The 22404-nt window shown below is 37.8% G+C and overlaps 1 protein-coding gene across 3 annotated transcripts in view; it reads right to left on the bottom strand.

Annotated features, from left to right (window-relative positions):
* SEL1L2 (SEL1L2 adaptor subunit of ERAD E3 ligase) overlaps positions 1–18406 on the bottom strand; it is a 62769-nt gene extending 44363 nt beyond the window's left edge. For 2 of the 3 annotated variants that reach the window (XM_044918865.1, XM_021700719.2), the window contains exons 1-2: positions 18342–18406; positions 13682–13844 (exon numbers count right to left, since the gene is read on the bottom strand). In XM_044918865.1, the coding sequence (XP_044774800.1) occupies positions 13682–13844; positions 18342–18391 (213 nt within the window). In that variant the 5' untranslated portion in view covers positions 18392–18406. The remainder of the gene's footprint in view (positions 1–13681; positions 13845–18341) is intronic. The other variant, XM_044918864.1, reaches the window with a different exon arrangement.
* Between the last annotated feature and the right edge of the window lie 3998 nt (positions 18407–22404).

Below are 22404 nucleotides of genomic sequence, written 5' to 3'. Positions count from 1 at the left end.
ACAACAAGCTCCTGAAAAAGACCAACAAATCTCTCTAACTGGGAAATTACAAACACAAGCCCAGAGAAGGCACACACCCCAAAAATGATTTGAAAGCCCCTGAGAATCTCTAACTATGCTGATTGTGAAAGTCTTCCCTGTATATAGCCAATCTGTGAAGATGGAGAGGTGGCTATATTTCCAAATGCATAACCACAACAAAAATTAACAAGGCACATGAAGAAACAGGTAAATATGGTGCAATCAAAGGAACATAATAAATCTAAAAACACCCCAACCCTAAAGAAATGGAGATCTATAAATCACCATACAAAAAATCCAAAATAACTCAAAATGCTACCAAAAAAAGCACATATAAACAACTAAGCAAAATCAGGGAAAGGATGCATGAATAGAATGAGAATATCAACAAAGAGCTAGAGAAAGAAATAAAGGAAGGAAGAAAGAAAGAAAGAAAAAGAGAAAGCCTCCTTTTAAAAATTCTGGAGCTGAAGAATACAATAACTGAATTGAAAAATTCACTAGAGGGGTTCAAAAGTAGACTTGACTAAGCACAAGAAAGAATTAATGAACCAAAACACAGGTCATTTGAAATTATCAAGTCAGTGGAACAAAAAGAATGAAGAAAAGTGAAAAAAATCCTAAGAGACTTATGGAAAACCATCAAGTGGACCAATATACACATTATAGGAGTCAGAAGAAGAGTGGGGGAAAGAGGCATAGTGAGCTTATTTTAAGAAATAGTGGCTGAAAATTTCCCAAATCTGAGGAAGGAAATGGGTATCCAAATTCAAGAAGTTCAATAAACTTCAAATAGGATGAACCCAAAGAGGTCCACACCAAGGTCACAATCCCAGCGTGATGGGATTGAGTCCCGCATGCAGCTCCTTGCTCAGTAGAGAGCCTGCTTCTCCCTCGGCAGCTCCCCCTGCTCCTACTCTCTCTCTCTCTCTGTCAAATAAATAAATAAAATCTTAAAAAAGAAGAGTGAGAGATGAACATAATTATATGAGAAAAATGGACTTTAAGTCAGAATATGTCACAAGAAACAAGGTAAGGACATTATATGGTAATAGGCTCAATTCACCATGAAGATATAACCATTATAAATATATATGCAACAGTTGAGCACCTAAACTTATGAAGCAAACATTGACAGAACTGAAAGGAGAAATAGACAGTAACACAATAATAGTAGGAGATTTTATTTTATTTTATTTGAAGATTTTATTTATTTGAAAGAGAGAGAGAGCGTACTAGCAAAGGGGAAGGGGCAGAGGGAGAGGGAGAAGCAAACTCCCTGCTGAGCAGGACCCTGGGATCACGACCAGAGCCGAAGGCAGACGCTTAATCAATTGAACCATCCAGGCACCCAATAGTAGGAGATTTTAATGCCCCATTTTCAATAATGGATAGAACAACCAGACAGAAGCTCAATGAAGAAATAGAGGAGTTGAACAACACAATAGACTAAATAGACCTAACAGATATATAGAATACTCCATCCAACAATAATAGAATGCATATTCTTTTTAAGAACACATAGAACATTTTCCAGGATAGACCATATGTCAAGTCACAAAACAAGTATTAATAAATTTAAGAAGATTAAAATCATACCAAGTACCTTTTCTGGACATAATGGAATGAAACTAGAAATCAGTAGCAAAAAGAACACTGGAAAATTCACAAAGATGTGGAAATTAAGCATCACACTCTTGAACTACCAATGGGTCATGGGAGAAATCACACGGAAATTTAGAAAATATCTTGAGGCAAATGAAAATTAAAAGGCAACATACCAAAACTTATGAGATGCAGCAAAAGCAGTACTAAGAGGAAGAGGCATAAAGCACTTCCAATGGTGAAATATGTTGGTTGTTTCAAGGAAATGCTTGTTTGAGTTGCAAGCTGAAATGGCCACTTTTTTCATGGAACACCATCTTTAGTTGAAGGAACGATGGATCAGCTATGTTCATTTAGACTGGCAGACATTTTCTTGAAAATGGACAGTAAGCCTCTCACTCCAATAAAAACTATTGAAAGTATTGTCGCCAATGATAAATTCAAGCTTTTAAGCAAAAATTAGAATTTTGGAAAGTTTATATCTGCTACCATGTATACCTTATATGTTTGACACCCCAATACTTAGAGTTTTCATGATGGTGGTATTAACAAATGTAATTTTGATATTGTATGATGCAATGTGTCAAGTTTGGAAGACTTGCAAAACTTAGTGAACTGATATTTTCTAAATAACCAATGCATGATGTTATAAAATCCTGTCTAGGTAAAAAGAGTTTCCATTCAAAATGCAAGATAGACCAGTGATTTTAATGTAATAGAATATGAAAAGTTCATTATATGATTTCAGATTCCACACTGCAATTAACCTTTAAGAAGTTATCACTGTTGAGCTTTGATATAGAACCAAAGAAGAATATCTACAATTATCTGAAAAAGTTGTTAAAATACTCTTACATTTTCTAGGTTTATTTTCTTTTGCTATTTCGTTTTTCTTTTAGCTTTCTGTTTTTAAGTCTCTTATTTATTAAAACATTTAAAGCTGTATATTTTCCTCTATATGTGGCTTTAGCCACATTCCTTAACTTTTATATGTAGTGTTATCGAGTTCTTAATATGTCATTTCAGTTTCTCTTTTATCTTTGCTATTTGCTAAAAATTAGGAGATTGTTGAAATTTTATAGTTGAATTTTAAGCTATTTTTTGTCAGTAATTTTCAGTTTCACTGCTTCTAGTCAAAGAATGTAGTATCATTTCTCCTTTTTAAAGTAAAGTAACTTTCTTCTTTGTGTGATAATTTTTTGAAAATAACTAATTTTTTTGCTTTTTAATTTTGTTTGGGATGATCTTCCATATAAATCTTGTATGTAGATGTAGTCAGGGTATGTGGTTTTTGTTGTTGTTGCTGTTGTTTTGTCTGCCTGGATTCTCTTTCTGAAATCACTTTCCTTCTGTTCCGAATTCATTCGGTTCAACGCGGCTCCTCACCGCTTTCTGAATCTAGAGGGCCACATGACACAGGCTCAACCAATCAGATTATTCTCTTCCTGGATGCAGTGATTGATTAGGTGTGGTTCTTAGGAGCTAACCCAACACTTTTGCGGATATCAGTGGGAAAGAAACTGGCTTCCTTTACAGAGACTTCCAGATTTAAGGGCTAAAGATATCTAGGTTCATTTGTGACTGTTTTTTGACTCCATGGGGTCAAGCCACTCAAAACCATCACAGAAAAAAGCGAAACAAAGAGAAAGTATGTCTTGATGTCTTCATTCTGGCTTCTGGATCCAGAGTATCTAGAGGCAGCTACAACTTCACAGTTAAATGAGCCAAAAAATCGCACTTTTGCTTAAGCCAGATGGGTTGTATTTTCTGTGCTTAAAATTCAGAGAATCCTAATCAATTCAAATGGACATCTCTGTTGCTGGGAGGGAACTTCATTAAGTTAGTAGATACACAGTAAACCAAAATTAATCTCTGTATAGAAGTTGCTGCCTTATACTTAGTTGTTTAAACTGTATGGTAGTTTGGTGCTTAACAAATCACTCCTTCTTGTACCACTTTCTGCCTTGTAGACATTTGAGGGCAGCCATTTGATACCTGGTGTTCTCTCCTACAAAGATTCCCTATTTTGCCTTCCTCAGGTGATATATTTTAGGTAATACTCATCATCTTCTGTGTTCTCTGAATCTGATCTACATCATGGATGCCTTATTTGTCATAGCCCTGTTGAAACAAAGTAGTTACAAGTTTCTAAAAAAAAGAAAGAAAGAAAAGAGGAGATATCCCAAAGTCAGTGAAACTGCATCACATTTTATCACTAAATTATGTGCAAAACGAATGGCTGTCATAAGCCAAATTATCCCACTAAACACAGGAGGAATTGCCAAATCCCCAAGAATAGATGAAAAACTAATGAATAATGAGAAGCTATTACGATTAAGGTGTTCAACATCAAACATTTCCAGGAACTTCTCGCTAACTTCGAACTGAACTTCCAGCTATGTGTGTTTCGATCGAAGAAAAAAATAAAAGCATAAATTTAGTCAAATTGGAAAGTGTCAGCATTAATCGTTGTAGAATGAGTCAGTAGTTTGGAAAAAATCCTGGAGGTAATCGAGGAACACTCCCTGAGGAAATGTTGCACTACTGATTTTCTTAATGGTATGGAGAATGATGTGCAGTTAGACCCTGAATGAGAAGAATTTTGGAACACCTAAATTTATTTAACTTATATTTACTTTTGTATGTAATTAAAGAATGACATGATAGAAATCTATGTCTAAAATGTCTAAAATAGCACTTTTAATAAGAATAGAACAAAAAATCTAATAAGAAAACATTATTTTAAACTTTAATTCACATTTATATAATTATATAACTTATATTTTAAAAATATATAACTTACTGTCGATGGTGTCTTATAATGGATAAAATATGGGATTATCATCTCTACCACATTTTTCAGATTTCTTAGTCTAGCAACCCTATAAAATAGAGCTTGCTTAATACAGATAGTTCTTAGTGAACTCATGCTGCTTGACAAATAGTACTGCTTCATTTTATGGGATTTTTAAAAACAAACATTTTGGAAGTATGATGAGGAATCTTACCATTAAATTCACGAGCACTATGCGTGATTTGCAGAATTTTATATCCTCCAAGCCCTGTGGCTCCTTTCCTGCCCTCTTTAGTTACTCAAAATTACTGACAAGTTGACAGTGACATATTTATAAGTTCTCTCAGTACCCAGTGATGGAACTGGATTGGGCCAAGAAATTTGAACCCATTCCAAAGAGATGCTTGCTGCACTCTGCTTCATGTGCTTCTGAGAAGTGCATTCTATCCTTTTAATTCTGAATATAAGTATCCTTGTTCCAGTTACTATGGCTGTGTAACAAATTACCCCAAAACCTGGTGGCATAAAACAACCATTTATTATGCTAAGTGTTCTGTGGGTCAAGAATGTGGTCAAAGTAGAGTGGGCATGTTCTGTCTCTGATCCACAGTATGGGGGCCTTAGTTGGAAGATTCAAAGGTTGGGGGATAGAATCATCTGAAGGACTGTTCATATGCATGTTCGGCAGTTGACGCTAGATATTGGTTGAGACCTCAGCCGAGGCTGATGGCCAGAACACCTACATGTGGCCTCTCTGGTTATATAGGTTTCCTCACGGCATGGTGGCTGAGTTCTAAGAGTAAGCATCCTGAAAGAGCTAGGCAGAGCTGTATCCTTTTTATGACTTTCCCTTGGAAGTGTAGCATTACTTTCACCAAACTTTATTGTTTGAAGTAGTCAAGAATCTCCCTAGGTAGTGGAGGGGAAATAGACTCCACTTTTTAATTATGTTGGTTAGGGTGCTGAAATAGCATATGGGACTAGAAATAGTGCTGTGGACATTTTTAAAAAATATTTATTTATTTATTTATTTATTTATTTATTTATTTATTTATTTTGGGGGTAAGGGGCAGAGGGAGGGGGAGAGAGAATCCCAAGCCCATGTGGGGCTCGATCCCAGGACCCTGAGATCACAAGCTGAGCTGAAACCAAGAGTCAGACACTTAACAGACTAGGCCACCCAGGTGCCTCTCCTGTGGTCATTTTTAAGAAAAAAATTGCCACAATGCTTGACAAAAGAAGAGTTTGGAGATATCCCATTTCCTCTTAGTTATTAATCATTATGAATTAATGAATTTAGGTATATTTGAGGTATTTCAGTCCATTGTGGTAATTTTTCATTTTAGTGCTCAATTTTTCCATCTTTAGTCAATAGGAGCCTATTTTGAGTTAGCTCAGTATTTTGGTCATGACCATAGTATTTTCTGACAGCTTTCTTGCTATCATATTGTATGATATGATACTTTGTATCATATCAATATGACACCTTGTATGATAAAATGTTTCAAGAGCATCTTGTACATTTCTTGTCCCACATCCAGAATTTGACATTTTCCAAGGATGCTGGTTTCTTTTTAGTTGGAGAGGACTTCTGTTTTTTGTTTTAACACAATTCCTTCTTGGGGCATGATTTAATAAATAAATTTAAATTTTAATATATTTAAAAATACATGCATATTAAAGATTAAAATTTTAATACTTCTGACGGTTTAAAATATAAACATCAATGCCCTGCTCCGTTCCAGGCCACTCTTTATTCTCTTGATAAACAACCACTTTTAATGATCTTAGCTGTTTTCTTCTGATAACTTACCACCATTATGATTCTTGATAAATTGTTACTATTTGCTGTTAATTTTTATATTTCACACATTATCTATAAATTTGCTATATTATAGATGATGATTTAGGTCATTTACATTACTTTTTCACTTTTTCTCCTTGCACCTCTTCTCGACAGAATCACAACACTAAATTTTTTGTCAGAACATAATTGTAAAAGTCTGTTTTGGTGTTCCTAATATTTTCAAAGTTCTACTCATAATTCCTGTTACCATTTTTAGAAGTTCATTATACACTCTTATGTATATTACTGATAATATATTTTTCCATGTTTTATATTAATGACAATCTGGTCTTAGCCATTCAGCTTAAGAGTTGATGAAATATTTGAAGAGCACAGGGTCATAGGCAGAATCTTGTGGCAGATTGCCAGAGACTTGCTTTCACCTTGGCATCAACCCATTAGTCTACTCTTTATTTACTATCATCAAAGCCCACATTTCTATTTTTTCATCTAGTTCATGAGAACATCTTGCAAGGCTTTGTTAAATGTCTCCCTAAAATAAAGATACAAAAAGTCTGATAATTCAATCAAAACAAAATGAATAATTTCTTAAACTTTTAAGTATAATTTCAAGGACAAAGAACTATATCATTTTTAAAATTAGGGAACTAACTGACTGCAGAGTTCAGTTCCCAAAAACATAACTCTAACATGTGGTTTATAAGTATAATTTGTGTAATCTATTTAATCCATAAATTGAAAAAAAAAAATCTTCTATGTTTTGACCAATTCCTCTTTAGTCTCAATGGTTCCCTTTTATGGAAAGTTGACCATAAGGGCTATTACAGGGTTATTATAAAAAGGGTTATTACAAATGGAAGGCATCTGGAATCCTGGTACTCCTCTACCCCTTGTAGTTTATATTTAAAATGGCTAAATTGGCTCCTTTTAAGGATCTCTTTAGTCAATATTAGATTTTTATTTTTCTTGCAACTCTTAGCAATTATTGATTCTGCTCAACTTAGAAACTGGTTTATTTATGTAGAAAGTTTGACAGCAAACAAATATACTGACCTTTATATAAGAAAATGAATATACTGTTCTATTCAGTTGAGCTTGTATTTTAAGATACTTTCACCAAAAGTGTATGATTTTGTGCACAGCTTATCACACTTTTTGGCCTGATTCTGCCGAAGAAATTTGTGAGTTGTGGATTGTGTGGGAGTTAAATTTCCATCCTGTGACTGGGGAGGGGAGCCTTTCTCTGTATAAAGCTCATTCTAGAAAGTAAGGACTGAAACCATGACTTTAGCAGCTTTAAAACCAGCCCAAAGGCATGTTCCCTCTCTCTTTCATTGAAAAATAACAATGGGTGATTTTGAATTAATTCTTTGGAGGGCTCAACTTCCTTCCTTTTTCCCTCCCTCCCTCCCTCCCTCCTTCCTTCCTTCCTTCCAGCACTAAAGGAAGACAAAAGACGTTATGAGCTTTCATGTAGTGAATATGCTGATTATAGTCAGTGTTGTCCTATTCCTTTACACTTGCACATTGTCACCTTACAACTTTACAATAAGCAGCTTTAGGCATTTGATCTTTCTTCAGAGAAACAGCTAGATGAAATGAGATGGATTACAGAATGATTCAAGATTAATCCAGAAAAAAAAAATACTTAAGTCAAAAGAGAAGCTGTGTAATATTGATGACATCAGTGACACTTTCAGTGGTTTTTAAAGGTCAAGCTCTGCGAATTAGATGTTTATAAGACTTGATTCTGAACTCAACAATTGTGCTGTGGTTTGTAAGAAACTGTTATAATAGCTGGGATTTGAACGGAAAGATTTTAGCTTAGAGGATATTTTTTTGTATTTCAAAGCAAATTACTCAGGTTCCATAATAACAATTTAAAAGTTAAATATTCCTTTTACTTTTTATATAGGAAATCATTGTTAAAAGAGAAAAGATTAAGCATTTTTCCTTTAATTACTGCACAAGGCTTGAAAGCATCTGAGATCATTACTTATAGCTCAAATTGCATACCAAACAAAAGTGTGAATCAACCTTAATGAACAACTCAGATTCTATCTGTACCCTTAATAAAAAATAGCATTAACATCAAGATGAAATGCTCTACACAGGTAATCCTAAAATTATCAAAGTGATTATTAGGTTAATACTAAAAATGATTTTTTTTAGTGCTAATAACTACAGTCCTTCTACAAAACACCTCTAAAATTCACATCTAAAATAAATGAAAACTATGAGTAATCTTTGCCATTGAGATAGAATTATTCTAGAATTACAAAGCATGGAAAAACATGCAGTCACTCATATCCTCCTTAACATATCAATTAAAGTCATTTTTACATAATAGAATGGGTTTTCTTTTTTTTTTTTTTTTTTTAAAGATTTTATTTATTTATTTGAGACAGAGAGAATGAGATACAGAGAGCATGAGAGGGAGGAGGGTCAGAGGGAGAAGCAGACTCCCTGCCGAGCAGGGAGCCCGATGCGGGACTCGATCCAGGGACTCCAGGATCATGACCTGAGCCGAAGGCAGTCGCCTAACCAACTGAGCCACCCAGGCGCCCTAGAATGGGTTTTCTTATAATTCACAGGAAACCTTTTGAACTGTAAAATAAGGAAGCACATGTGTCTGAGTTAAATGATTTTTCTGATATCAAAGTAATACATATCCATGAATAGAAAATTTAGAGAAAAAAACCCAGTGAAGTATTTTTAAAAAGAAAATAGTTACAAATAATACCACCATTTAGAGATTATCGCGATTAAATTAAGGTTTTTTTTAAAAAATAATTTATTTATTTATGAGAGAGAGAGTGAGAGAGCACAAGCAGGGGGAGAGGGAGATGCAGGCTCCCCACCCAGCATGGAGCCCGACACAGGGCTCATCCCTGGACCCCAGGATCATGACCTGAGCTGAAGGCAGACACTTAATCAACTCAGCCACCCAGGTGCCCTGGAAGGTATAGTTTCTTTGAAAATCAACACAATGGACTCTGTTCATAACCTTAAATGCTTTTGTTGCCCTTATCAGAATTCCTTTGATTTGGAATTTTGTGGGATGAACCATTCAAGGTACATGAAAGAAATAATTATGCCTCTTTCCCTCTATCCAGCTGCCCTTTATACATGGCGTGAAATTGCATTTTCCCCTGACCCCTCAAAGCCACTTTATAATATGGGTTCATCTCTTTTTCGTTTTTGTCAACTCAGATCTTTACTAGACTTCTGGCATTCCAGGCTCTCCATTTATTACATTTCAGTATTTCTGTTCCTCCTTTTCCCCCCAGAGATAGGTGTCTTCATTCTCTTCATTCTCTTTCTATCTCTATCCCTCTCATTCTTTTTCATTGCCACTCTTAGTATACATTTCCAGCTTCTTTAGCCACAATGGAGCTGTCCTTAACAATTCCGAGCAGTATTTCTTAAGAGTGCAGGCAGGATTCCTGTAACAGGGTGGCAAAAACAGCCTGAGAAGAAAGATGGTCACCCAGCCTGTTAGCCTATTAGTTCTCTGTTAGAGAGCTGTGATCAATATGGCATGTGGCCATCCTAGTCACAGTCATTGAACTAAGCATTGTTTGTAGCATAGAATCTCTTTGACTAGTTGTTCTTATACAAGGAGACAAATCAACTATAAGCAGACTTCCTATTGGAAACAGATTTTTCTATAGGGATAACAGGGGTGACAGCAAAATTTCAGAATATAAACCAGCAATCCAGCTGTATGTAGTACCAGGCCAGGGTCGTGTAGGCTCCCTGCTCATCCAGATTAACACTTTGGTCACTAGATCATGGGGAGGTCAGGAGGAGAGGGGGAGTCTGAGTAAGGAATAAGGGTGTCCAGGATGTCAGGGAGAACATAGGAAGTGCTTGGGACAGAGACTTTTTGCCACCTAGTATTGTAGCATTTCAATAACAGTGTGGTTGAATTTTGCATATCAGGTCAATGTCAGCCTTCCAGGTGATAAGTTTGTCCTCACTCATATTTTATCTTCTTATCCTCCTAAGACCAAACACACACATATATCAGACAGATATCCCCATTTTACAATGAGGAAATTGAGACTCAGATAGGGCAGGCCACGAGAACCAGTGGTGAAGCTGAGATGTAAAGCCAGGACTGACTGACTCCAAAGACAAAGCCATTAGGACTAAAATCGTTACACAACATTATTCATTGATGTTCTTTAATATCTCTAAGGGATTGTGCAGATATTATTCAGTTCTTGTAGCAACCTTATAAAGTAGTGTGACCTTACCATCAGTTCCCTTTGCAGGTTTGGGAAACCTCAGGTTTAGAGAAGTGACACTGAAAGAATGAAGAAGTTCGGAAGCTCATTAGGTTGTAGAATCTGGATTCACATACTGTCCAGCTTTCTGATTATAGAACCCCCGTCTGCTACCACGACATGCTACCCTAAAGTCCATAATTGTACATTTTCAAGAACACTGTCCCAACAATACCTGCTTATTTCTGCAAAGATGGCTGTGATAATACATGGCCAGTGGTCATGCATTTAGGGTTTTTCTTCCTGGCACTGGATTAGCACTCAGCCAATTACCTTCTCCTACCTGTTTCTCCTTAAAATAAATGACAAGCATTTGATGGTCAATTAACTGGGATTAGAGGGCGGTCCGTGGCCATGCCATGGAACCACATTAATCCGAGTATGGGGAGTGATACTCTGACTTAGGCCCTGAAATCCATGTGTTTTATGTACCATTTATGTTAATTTAGAACTTCTTTTCTGGGAGTAGTGTTTTGACCTTGTATCAAATACTTTATTTAAATACAGACAAATAAATCTTTTATGTTGCCTGTATCCAATATTCTAGACTAGGTACAAATGTCACTTTTTCCCAGAAGCCTTCCTCACCTGCTCCAGGCAGAACCAGTTAGACTCTTTTCTGTGCCTAACACAATTTATAACTGTAGTCTACCTAAATTGTGCCACAATTATGTGTTTATATTTCAGATTGACCCATAAGGACTATGATCTATTAATCTTCTTCTACCCATCAGCTCAGATTATGTTTGGCACATCGTGTCAACAAAACAACTGTTGACTTAATTAACTAATTAATACTCCCACTAAAAAATAAAGTATATGTTCACTAGTTTGGAAAGGAATTTGGAGATATCATTTATAGGGCTGGATATGATAGTAATATTTAGTCTGTTTTGGAACTCTGTATTTGGACAATGAAAGTTTAAAAATTCTCATATGTTATATAATATTTATAAATCTGTTTTACTCCTTTGTAAATATAATATTTTGTATTTAATTGCAAAAAATTCCCTGGGGTAAAAATAGTATTCAACAACTTAATTAAAATTATACAGATATTTAAGATGGTGATATTGACGGGTGCTTGTGTGGCTCAGTCAGTTGAGCATCTGACTCTTGATTTTGGCTCAGATCATGAACTCAGGGTCATGAGATCAAGCCCTGTGACGGGCTCCTGCATGGTGGGGAGTCCACTTGAGATTCTTTCCCTCTCCTTCCCTCGCTGCCCCTCCCCTCCTCTCTCAAATAATAAATAAGTCTTAAAAAAAAAATAAAATGGTGATGTTGATCTGTACATATTTACATGGCAAAATGTTTGTGATATATTATTGAGTAAAGAGATTAGGAAATAGCAATTAAAGTATGATCTTATTTTTGTAAAAAAAATTCTACATAGTTATGGGAAAAAATCTAGAATAATAATATTTATATCCTTTCTTTATAATGAATGACTACAAAGCTCCAGGCATGGAATGAAGTGCCTTTACACATTATTTTAATCCCCACAATAATTCCATTTAATCATTCATCATTAATTGATTCAGCATTCAGTGCATATTTCTTGTCCCAGGCACTGTGCTAAATATTAGATACAACTGTGAACAAGATGGACACAGTATCCAGTGTTTTATATATGATAAAACCTAACCCTACAGATGAAAATTAGAGAGGTTGTCCCACCCATCAGAGGTCCTCCGGGCCAGCTTCTGTTTCAACTAAGTAAACAAAGAGATTCGCGAGGCTCCCTAGGCTCCAGGTGCCATCAGTCTATTCAGGTGGATACAGCACAGGAACTACAGTTTCTCAGGGCAGAGTTAGGTCTTCCTTCTGTGTGAGTTCTTGCTGCAGTTCTTGTGCAGTTCATACAGTCCTCCAGTGGCCATTGTCTTTGGTCCCTCAGATGATGCCTCAAGGAGGTGAGATCCACACTAGGTGGGTGCAGGAGCCCCAACCCCCCAAGTAACGGTTCCACACGTATAGTGTTCAGGGTTCTCATAAGAATCACTACCACCATCAGGTATTTTGTTCATTACAGTTTGCTCCAATGCGAAGGAAGTTTTCAATCACGAGTCATTTCAATCATACGCAATGCTACCTAGAAACACACTTAACGTTTTACTCCTATTAGATTATGAGGGAAACAGAACTAGAGAGTGTACCAAAAGATTCTCATATGGAAGGGGATAGGATTTTGTTAAGGAGGTATCCAACAAGCAAGTGGCAGAATGGATTTGAACTTAAATCTTTCTGACTCCAAAGTCTAGCTTCTACGCTTTCCTCCCGGAGATACCAAAAATGATCTTTGGGAGGAGAGGTTTCAGACAACTTTTACTTTCTTCTTCATACTTTCTGAATTCTCAGACATTTTTTTGTAATGAGCATGAACTTCTTTTGTAATCAGAAATAAATGTTTTTATTAAAAAGACTAACAACATGAAAACATGCTTTTGCTATAGCATTAAGTGAAAGTAGCCAGAAACAAATGATATATGCACTTGCATTGTGATTAGGATGATGTAAAAAGAGAGATGCATGAGGAAGAAGCTAAGCAAAAATAGAAAGCAGTCCTAACAATAGTTGAGTCAGAATGGTTGGCTTGTGAAGGGCTTTATTTATTTATTTACTTACTTATTTATCTATTTATTTTTCTGTTTTCCAGATTTTCTATGAAATGCTTATGTTATTCTTGGAATAAAATGAAATGCATTTAGTAAAATAGAAAAGGAAATATATTTAGTTTATAAAATGTTTGAAATGTTTGAAATGTAAAAACCAGGCAAACATTATGCAAGGTCATAGACTTACTTCTGTGTTTTGTTTTTTGTATAGGTGAATATATTTAAGTAAAATTTAATTATTTTAGGGGTTTAGACTTCTTAAATTATTTCTAAACACACCCATGGACATAAGATGGGAAGCTGAATTAGAGAGCAGTTCTGTTCCATTCCTGATAGTCACCCATATAACTTGAAGAATTTGCCCAGTGCTCTTGCTTGTGTCCCCTCCCTGACACCACTATTTCAGAGTGTTACTGTAACTTCCCTAGGTCTGGGTTCACGTGGCAGAGTGGGAATACTATTGCTAAGCTCCTTTCACATGTTATTTGTCTATAGTTATTTTAGGATATAACTATGTAAGGCTTACTTTTCTTTCAAAACTCACATTTTGGGCTTTATATGATCCTTCTTTAGCCAGGGACTCATATAACTGGATAGCTGCTGTTATGTTTTGCATGCCAAAATTTCCAAATAGCAAAGCATCAGCCATTTTCTCCATAGCTTTCAAGTTTCCCATGTCAGCTGCTTTGGCAAAGAACACGTAGGCTCTGTTTCAAAAATATGAAGGTAGAGGTTTGATTATCAAAAATGTTTTTCTGCTCCCTCCTTCACACTACTTCTCTCTAACAAGTAGAGCAAGTTGTCATTGCTACTAATGACAGGTTAGCTGAAGTCCATCACATCTATAGATCAGTAGGGTTTTTTCCAGCCCTACATTATCTAAGATTATAATTTCAGATATATCTGACAATAGTGAAGCTGCTGAAAAGGAGAAATATATAGGATACATCATGCTTCAAGCTTATTCACCAAGTGAAAAATTGAGTCACTTGTCCTAAAATAGTGAACTCTCCCATGGCCACCCACATTATATGAGTATTTGTTTTACAAAATGAACTCTGAAATATATAACAATATAATCAAAAATAATCAAAACTGGAATGTCACATCTAGAAAGCTACTATCATGAAAACAACGGTCCCTTTGTATTCTGAAATAATTGTCTAAAACAGAACATATTCCTCAGCATGCAAAGTCAGACTGTGTGGAAAACCAATAACCAAATAAAACCCAAACCCTTAGGGCTCTAAAGTCTTGACTGCCTGGTTCAAAATCTGAGAGTTTTTGAGAGCTTCAGGCAAGTTATTTAACTTCTTTGTGCCTCTTTCATCTATGGAGTGGGGATAACAATAGCACTTACTTCATAGGGTTGCTGGGAAGATTCAATGAGATAATCCATGTGAAGTGCTTGGCATAGTACCTGGTACATAGCAAGCACTCAATAAATTTAGCTATTATTATTATTATTAGGACTACTGTGTAAATTCTAAAGTTTTATAGCATGGTAATTGTTCTCCTGTAATTAGTGGGTAAACGGTGTGAAAATTTAGTGATTATAAATATAGATGCCATAGGATTGCCTTACATTGCATTTTCTGAGTCCCGCTCAGAAATCACCTGGACCTGATCTGTGTAACAAGTAGTGATGGAGAGTCTTGCAAGGTCAAAACCTGTGTCAGACAGAGAGTACTTTTGGGATTTATTTTTACTTTTTATAACTTCCTTTTTGGTAGCGTAACAGAAAGCATTAACCTTTACTGGTGACCTTGACTCAAATACAAGAACAAATACACAAATCTACCATTGCTACTCAGAAGGATCAGGAGACTCAGCTTTATGTACCACCTATCTATGCTGATGCTAAAATAATTTGCTCTTGGTGGCTGGAGCAGAATAGAATGGGCTCGGACTGAATGTTATTACCATGTAGGCTTTAGGGTCCTGGATGGCAACACAGGGAATAGACTCCAGCGGGACAAAAGAAGCCAGGTGGTCAAGCAAGAAATTAACCATGGTCAGAGCAAGCTAATATTCTAGGGACCAGAAGGCAAATAAGACAGAAGGTCTAAAGGTCAATGAATGCAAATGTCTGGCATTCAGAGATAGGCTTGACAACCGGACACAGACTCCCTGAAGTCATTCTGCCACATGATTTGCTGCTGCAACCACATAGCCTGCTGGGATTAGAAGGACACCCACATGGACCAGGGCAGAGAAATCCGAGATGGGCTGCAGGATCCAGCAGTATATCCATTCACTGATCCCAGGGGGCAACAAAAGGTCACAAAACCAATCTGTCTAGGTGTTTTTAATTCTAAGGGAGGGGTGGATACCTCGGTCCCCTGTCAAGAAAGTCCAAGGTGATATAAGGAATACTAGAAGCAGGACCCAGGGCTGAAGAAAGTTGTGGTAAATTAGGTAGGATTAAGATCTGTGTTATAACCCCCAAGAGGGAAAAAGTAGGAGAAACTGGGCAACATTAGCAGATCCCCAAAAGAAAGTTCACTTAGATATCTGGATAACTTCTAAAGGACCTGGTACTGGATGCTAAGGTGGGTGCTGGGGAAGGAGGAGACTATTGGAATCTCTAGGACTCATCAGAAACTTGGTGTAGGGCAGCAGCTTATCTCCAAATCTTCTTTGCTGATGGGGAGTAATTCTTAATGACAGCTAACCCTGGTTGTCTCTGAGGCTTCTTGACTCCTGTAGACAAGTCTGTGTCTCCCTGACACATGCTTGCTTAACATCTGTACTTCTAACAGCACTGACTTGTTAAACAATTTATAGCTGAATGAGTGAATGAATGAATGGATGGATGAATGCATGAATTGGGTCAAGATGTCGATGTGGGTGAGCCAAAAGGACTAGTAGCACCTCTGTCTTGTACAAGAAGTGGTGGAGCAAGGAGGACAGAGGATTGAGATGGGATTCTCTCCCATTGAATGGGAGAGAAATGATTCCTCTGTGGTCAGTAGGGTGTTCATTTTTCTTTCCCCTGGCCAGAATCTTTGCGATGGCTAGACTGGATGTGACTGGCTTAAGAGAAGAGCAGACCATCCTGATATTTGGAGGAATTTCATTCAGCTTTCCCACAAATTCCTGAAATCTCTTGTTATGAGCAGATTTGGTTTCAGTTCTCTATTAACTTGGAAGGGTCAGGGGACTCAGCTTTATGCATCCTCTCATGTACCTATGCTGCTGCAAAAATAAGCTGCTCTTGGGGCACCTGGCTGACTCAGTTGGTGGAGCATGTGACTCTTGATCTCGGGGTTGTGAGTTCAAGCCCCATGTTGGGTGTAGAGATTACTTAAAAATAAAATCTTTTTTTTTTTTTTAAAGCTGTTTTTCTGGCACTCTTGGGAAAGGATAGGCTGGGCAAGAATAGCCTGAGATTGAATGACACCTAGGTGTCATGAAGGCTCCTTCACTGCTGGATAATCTGCTTTCAGGGCTGGGTTTTCTCCCCATTCTTTAAGCCAAAGAGGAAAGTACCCATCCAGGTTAAGTGGATAGTTACTTGGGAGCTTCCAAGAGTGATTTTGTCCCATTGGACTGAATCTAGGGTTTCCTTGAATTTAACAGGGCATACCCAGTGAGCCCCTCATCTTGCATTCACCTGCTATTGATAGAGCTAATTTGAAACCTCAGGGACCAGCCCCTTTCCAGAATTCCATTGTTCTTTCATCTAGCTGGGCTGGGTTGAGAATTCTCTATTCTTACTCATCCACTCAGTGAGCTTCTGAGTGAGCAGACTTCCCTATCAGGCTGGATTATATTTTGGGGGTCTGATTTAACCCCATCCGCATCATGACAGCCCCCAGAGATGCTCAGCATGAGACCCAGGTTTTGCAGGGGATGGTTTCCTCTGCTCTTATAAGGAGCTTCTAATTTAACTTCCCCTAGAGAGATGACCGACTCCTTTACTTCCTTCTTCTTGTCACTTTGGAAGAATTATAGAATATTTTTGAACTTCCATTTCCTCCTCTGTAATTTGGGGATAACAATTTATGAGTCACAATATCCACTGTGAGCAATGAATGCTATTCCACACAAAAATGCCCAGAAAAATAAGTAGCACAAAGAAGGAGCTTAATAAATGGAAGTTCTTCAGAGTTGAATGCCCCTTTATTCTCTATACTTGTATGCTCTTCTGGGAAGCTTTGAGCTTTAAGAAAGAATTCAGGGAATCTGCTGCTGCCCTGTCTAGGAATGGTTACCACAGCACTGGGATGCTTCCCCCAGAGTTGCTATGCCTAATCTGTGTGCAAACAAAAGACGTCTCTTTGTTGGAGATACAGAGTCTGTTCTTTTTAATATTGCTTCAAGACACACTTGTTTTCTTCTCTCCCATACCTTCTGCTTACCATTTAGAGGACTAGAGATAAAGATAACAAATGCTTATCTTCTGCTTACTATGTGTTGGGCATTGTTCTAAGAGCCTAACTGTACTATCCAGAACACAAGCAGGTTAAGTAACTTGCCCAGGGATAACACAGCCAATGGATGGTAGAATTAGGATTTGACCTCAACGAGGTTTTAATGGAGACTTGAGGGGTGACCTCATGTTGTGTCCCTCTACTGGGGGGACAAGATATTTCTGCCTCCCCTTTAGACAAAGTAGACAAGTGAAAAGAGAAATGATGAACATGGAGTGAGACCATGTGGCCACAGCTTGGTTACTTCCCAGCTCATCTCACCTCACTTTAACATCCTTGAATCTCTGTTCCCAATTGTTTAAAGGGGGGAAATGAAGCTCTTCTTAACTCATAAGGCTGTTCTGGGGATAAAATGGAATCACATACATGCAAGTGCTTTGAAAACCATAAAGTGCTCTAGAAATGCTGAGTTAGGCAGAATAAAGCATTCTAAAACAACCACTGTAATGCAAATAACATCTTTTATTTCATTTGAAATACCTAATAAACTCAAAACAGAATATTTTTGCCTGAATACTCAGATTAGTGCCTTAATTCTGCATTTCACTTAAAGTGCAGGGACTACAATTTCACATACAATTCTGTTTGTTTAGGCTGATAATTTTAGGATTCTTTAAACATCAATTGATCCTCTTAAAAACAAAAGCTTATGGGGAAATAAACTTATTTGTTATCCCAATAAGCTTTTAATGACAAACTAGATTTTGGATTGTTCTTTTTTCTCAGCCAGGAATTTAAGTTGGCTTAGGTAACTGGACAAAGACTTACTCTGCTTTTTGTTTTTGGCTTTTAGACTGCTGGAGAATCTTGATGCCCATCTTAAACAGCTGGTCTCCTTCATCTGTGAAATTTTTCTTTGCTTGCTGTCTTACTATATATGGACAAACAAGGAAAAATAACATTATTTTTATGTTTTACATTTTTTAAATAATGTGCTGCCTTATTAGTTTGGGTTTTGCTCATGAAGGGGTTCAGATGAGCCTCCCCAAAATGTGCCACTTTGGCATGTGGATTATTTTGAGCTGAAGCTAATTAAGGCCAAAAAAGACTCAGGAAGAGCTTTTTACTGCCCCCTTAATTGCCTCTAAGAGTTTAGATAGAGAGCCTGGTCCAGGAAGAGAGTTATCACCAGACATAACTATGAAGAGTATGGGCTAGGTATGGTAAGGTGAGGGGAGGTTGGCAGGGCATGTTTATTCAACTTCCTCTCTGCCCTATTGTCTCTGCATGGTATGACAATCATTTGTTTACCAAACATTTGCTCTTCCCATCTTCCTGTGAATTGTCTTCCTTCTCTTTGAAGCCCCAGACCCTTACCTCCTTCTTAGCTCAGGATGGCTTATAAACCTCAATTGCCCATGCATATGAAATTAAATTTGTTTTCCTCCTATTGATATGTCTTATGTCAATTTAATTAATAAACCAGCCAAAAGAACCTAGAAGGATAGAAGGAAAATGTTTCCTCCTTTACACTCCTTATTTTTTAACTTCTGCCTTTCAAGAAGATCACCTTGCTTTTAGTCAGAAGGTGGAAGCTACCTGCAAAAACTATCCTCTTCCTGTCTTCTGTGAAAGCGTCTGTGGAGGGTGGAGGAGATAGAAAGATGCTTCTGATGGTAGGAGGGAGAGAGATGCTCCCAGTCTGGGAAAGAGATGCAAGTTTCTGCAAATACAAAGCAGGAAGCAAGGCCTCCAGGGAAAGGGGCTGTTTGGTGTACCCTAAAGAAAGGATCTTAGACACCAAGATCTCATCTCTCAGACTCCCTTGTCTGATCATGGCCCATACACCTTAGAACTATAAGATTCCAAGAGAACATGAGGATGTGAGCAATGGGCATCTAGAAAAATAGTGTGCATCTAGGACTGGAGGAGAGAATCTCCCTGAAAATTTTGCCCTGCCCAAGTCTCCTTCCTCCTCCCTGACAGCCTTTCTAAGACCTTGGGAAAACACACAGAGAGAGTACCAATAACAACTTGCCTTTTGGGATGGGGACTCAGAATTAATTTGATAGGATTTAAAGAATGTAAAGAAATAGAATTTTGCCTGCTACAATAATGATATTTCTCAAACATTTATATAACACATCACAATTTTCAAACCACTGTCATCAGTTTACAGATGTGGAAAGCTATTTGGAGGGACAGTCAGCTTTACAGCCCCCACTCTATCCCCAGGGTGCACGTGCATGCCCCCACCCCAATACTCTTCCACATCACAGCACAATGCCTCTTGAAGTCCATTATGACACTCAGTGAAACCTCTGATTAGGTGAGCCATGCCTGAAACCATTTTAAAAGAGGCATTTTGAGATTTGATGCCTCATTAACAAGACCACAAAAATCTTTAAGTGGTTCCTGTTTTTCTTCTTCCTGACAAACCATCAGAGTTGTTCAATTTCTTTTTTAAATTAAAAAAATGTTTTTAACTTAAAAGTTAATTTGCAATTATTTTGAATGCTTCAAGTTATCCAATCAATTCAGTAACACCAGACACTTTTAGCATCTAATTTCTGCTTTGAGTTATATGCTATCTATAGTCATGATTAAAGAGGAAAAATAATGGGATTAACCTACTAATCTGTGTTTGGAATAGCAATTGCTCCTATTACCATGCTTTCAAAGAGCAAGAATACATTTTGAAAGGTTGCCTGTGCATGCATATACATATGAGAAATGATTTGCCACTACAGATTTCTACCCATGGCTTTTATTTGTAATTTGTAATTCTTTTTTTGGCTTCCCAAATGTATTGAAATACAAGTTTTCTTTACTATCAGAGGGCTCAACGATCAGATAAAGTTACCTTGACAACACTTTAATTTCCTTTTTACGTTTAACAATTTCCAAATTGGGGGAAAGCACAGTCAGGAAATGACTTGAGGAGACTATTCTGAGCCTGATGTAAAGGACCTTCCTGAATCTGGAATCCTCTGAACAGCCAACTAGTGGATGCCTGTTGTTCTGTCCTGATAAGGGCTCAAAGCTGACTTGAGAAGTGGTGGGGATGAGCCTCAGGAGTAAAAGAGGGCAGAGTAGGTACACCAGAGCACTATTTCATACAGCAGCAGATATGGGAAGTGAGCTTCAACTAGATGAATTTGTATTTCAGTATTTGTCAGAGACATAATTTATAGAGAGTTCTTGACATGTTATTACTTCTGCAGTCTTAATTATTATTTCATGACTATCTTGGATGCTGTTTCAGGCTGAATTGTGTCCCCCCTAAATTCATATGCTGAAGTCCTATCCCCCAGTATCTCAGAATGTAACTTTATTTGGAGAGAAGGTCTTTAGAAAGGTGATTAAGTTAAAATGAGGCCATTAGGGTGGGGTCCTAATCCAACATGACTAGTGTCCTTATAAGAAGGCAGAGAGACATCAGGGGCATGCAGGCACTAAGAAAAGGCCATGTAAGGACACACTGAGAAGGTGGCCATCCATAAGCCAAGGACAGAAGCCTCAGAATGAAACCAAATTTGCTGACACTTTGATCATGGACCTCCAGCTTCCATAACTGTGAGAAAATAAATTTCTACCGATTAAGCCACCTTGCCTGTGGTATTTTATTATAATATCCTTAGCAAAGTAATACAGATGGCAACTCTGGATCTCATGGAAAACAAGCCCCTCCTTCTCCCTGCGGGAAGGGATGCACCCAACTCAGCTTCCCATGAGATCAGTGGCTACCTTTTTAAAAACAGGAAGGCCTGGAGCCCCTGGGTGGCTCAGTTGGTTAAGCGGCTGCCTTCGGCTCAGGTAACGATCCCAAGATCCTGGGATCGAGCCCCACATCGGGCTCCTTGCTCAGCAGGGAGCCTGCTTCTCCCCTGCCTGCCACTCCCCCTGCTTGTGCTTGCTCTCTTCTCTGTGTGTCAAATAAATAAAATCTTAAAAAAAAACAAAACAGAACAGGAAGGACTATAATTTCTCACGGTCCCCCAATGTCTCCAGGTGCTGGACATCTGACTTTCCTAGGGAGCTGGGTACCCAAGTAGCCCACCTCTGACAAGGTCACTTTCTCATGATTATACTCTAGGTAGGCAGTTTAGTAGGTAGACCTTCCATGTGTCCAGCAATCCCGGGACCCAGCTCACCTCTCTGTGAGATGATGGGAGAACTGGGATTCTGTGCCTTCTCTCCTGACCCTCCTACTATAAATTTCTCTATCAAGTCTATTCCTTAATCCCTGTCACTTGTTGTGGAATTCATGAAGAATCCTCTTGTTGATAATGAATAGAAGCAAAGCTTTGGAACAAAAAGGGCCCACTTGCTTGCTGCAGATATTAATGAAAAAGAAAAGAGCTGGAAACAACTTATTCTCTGTCATTCATATATTTACTTGTCCATTTAATTGGTATGAATTGAATACTTACCATGTGTTAGACACAAGGCTAGATGTTGTGTTTCCAAAGATGATGGAGACGCTGTCTCAGCCTCGCAGTGGAGACAGACATATTTACCAAAAATTACAATGCCATGTGGTAGGTACTCTGTAATAAGGCACTGTGGGAGTACAGGAGTCTTCTTGTAAGCAATAGAAATGTAATCTGATTGACTTAAGCAAAAGGAACTTACTGGGAGGCTGTTGAAAGCTCATTAAATCAATGGGGTCGGTCAGGAATCAAAGCTCTCTGGAAACTGGGAGGCTGTTGAAAGCTCAAAAAATCAATGGGGTCAGTCAGGAATCAAAGCTCTCCGGAAGCAGAGACAGATGCTGCTACAGGGATGGATTGAAATCCAATCCTTTTAGGATCTTCCCCTCTTTGCTCCAGACTCCATGATGATTCTGATGGGTCTAATTAGGGAAGACAAGGCTTCTCATTACATTCCC

Source organism: Neomonachus schauinslandi, chromosome 10, assembly GCF_002201575.2.
Source record: "Neomonachus schauinslandi chromosome 10, ASM220157v2, whole genome shotgun sequence".
Taxonomy (NCBI): Eukaryota; Metazoa; Chordata; class Mammalia; order Carnivora; family Phocidae; genus Neomonachus; species Neomonachus schauinslandi.
The sequence above is the reverse complement of the archived record's forward strand: the minus strand, read 5'-3'. Positions and strand labels throughout refer to the sequence as shown.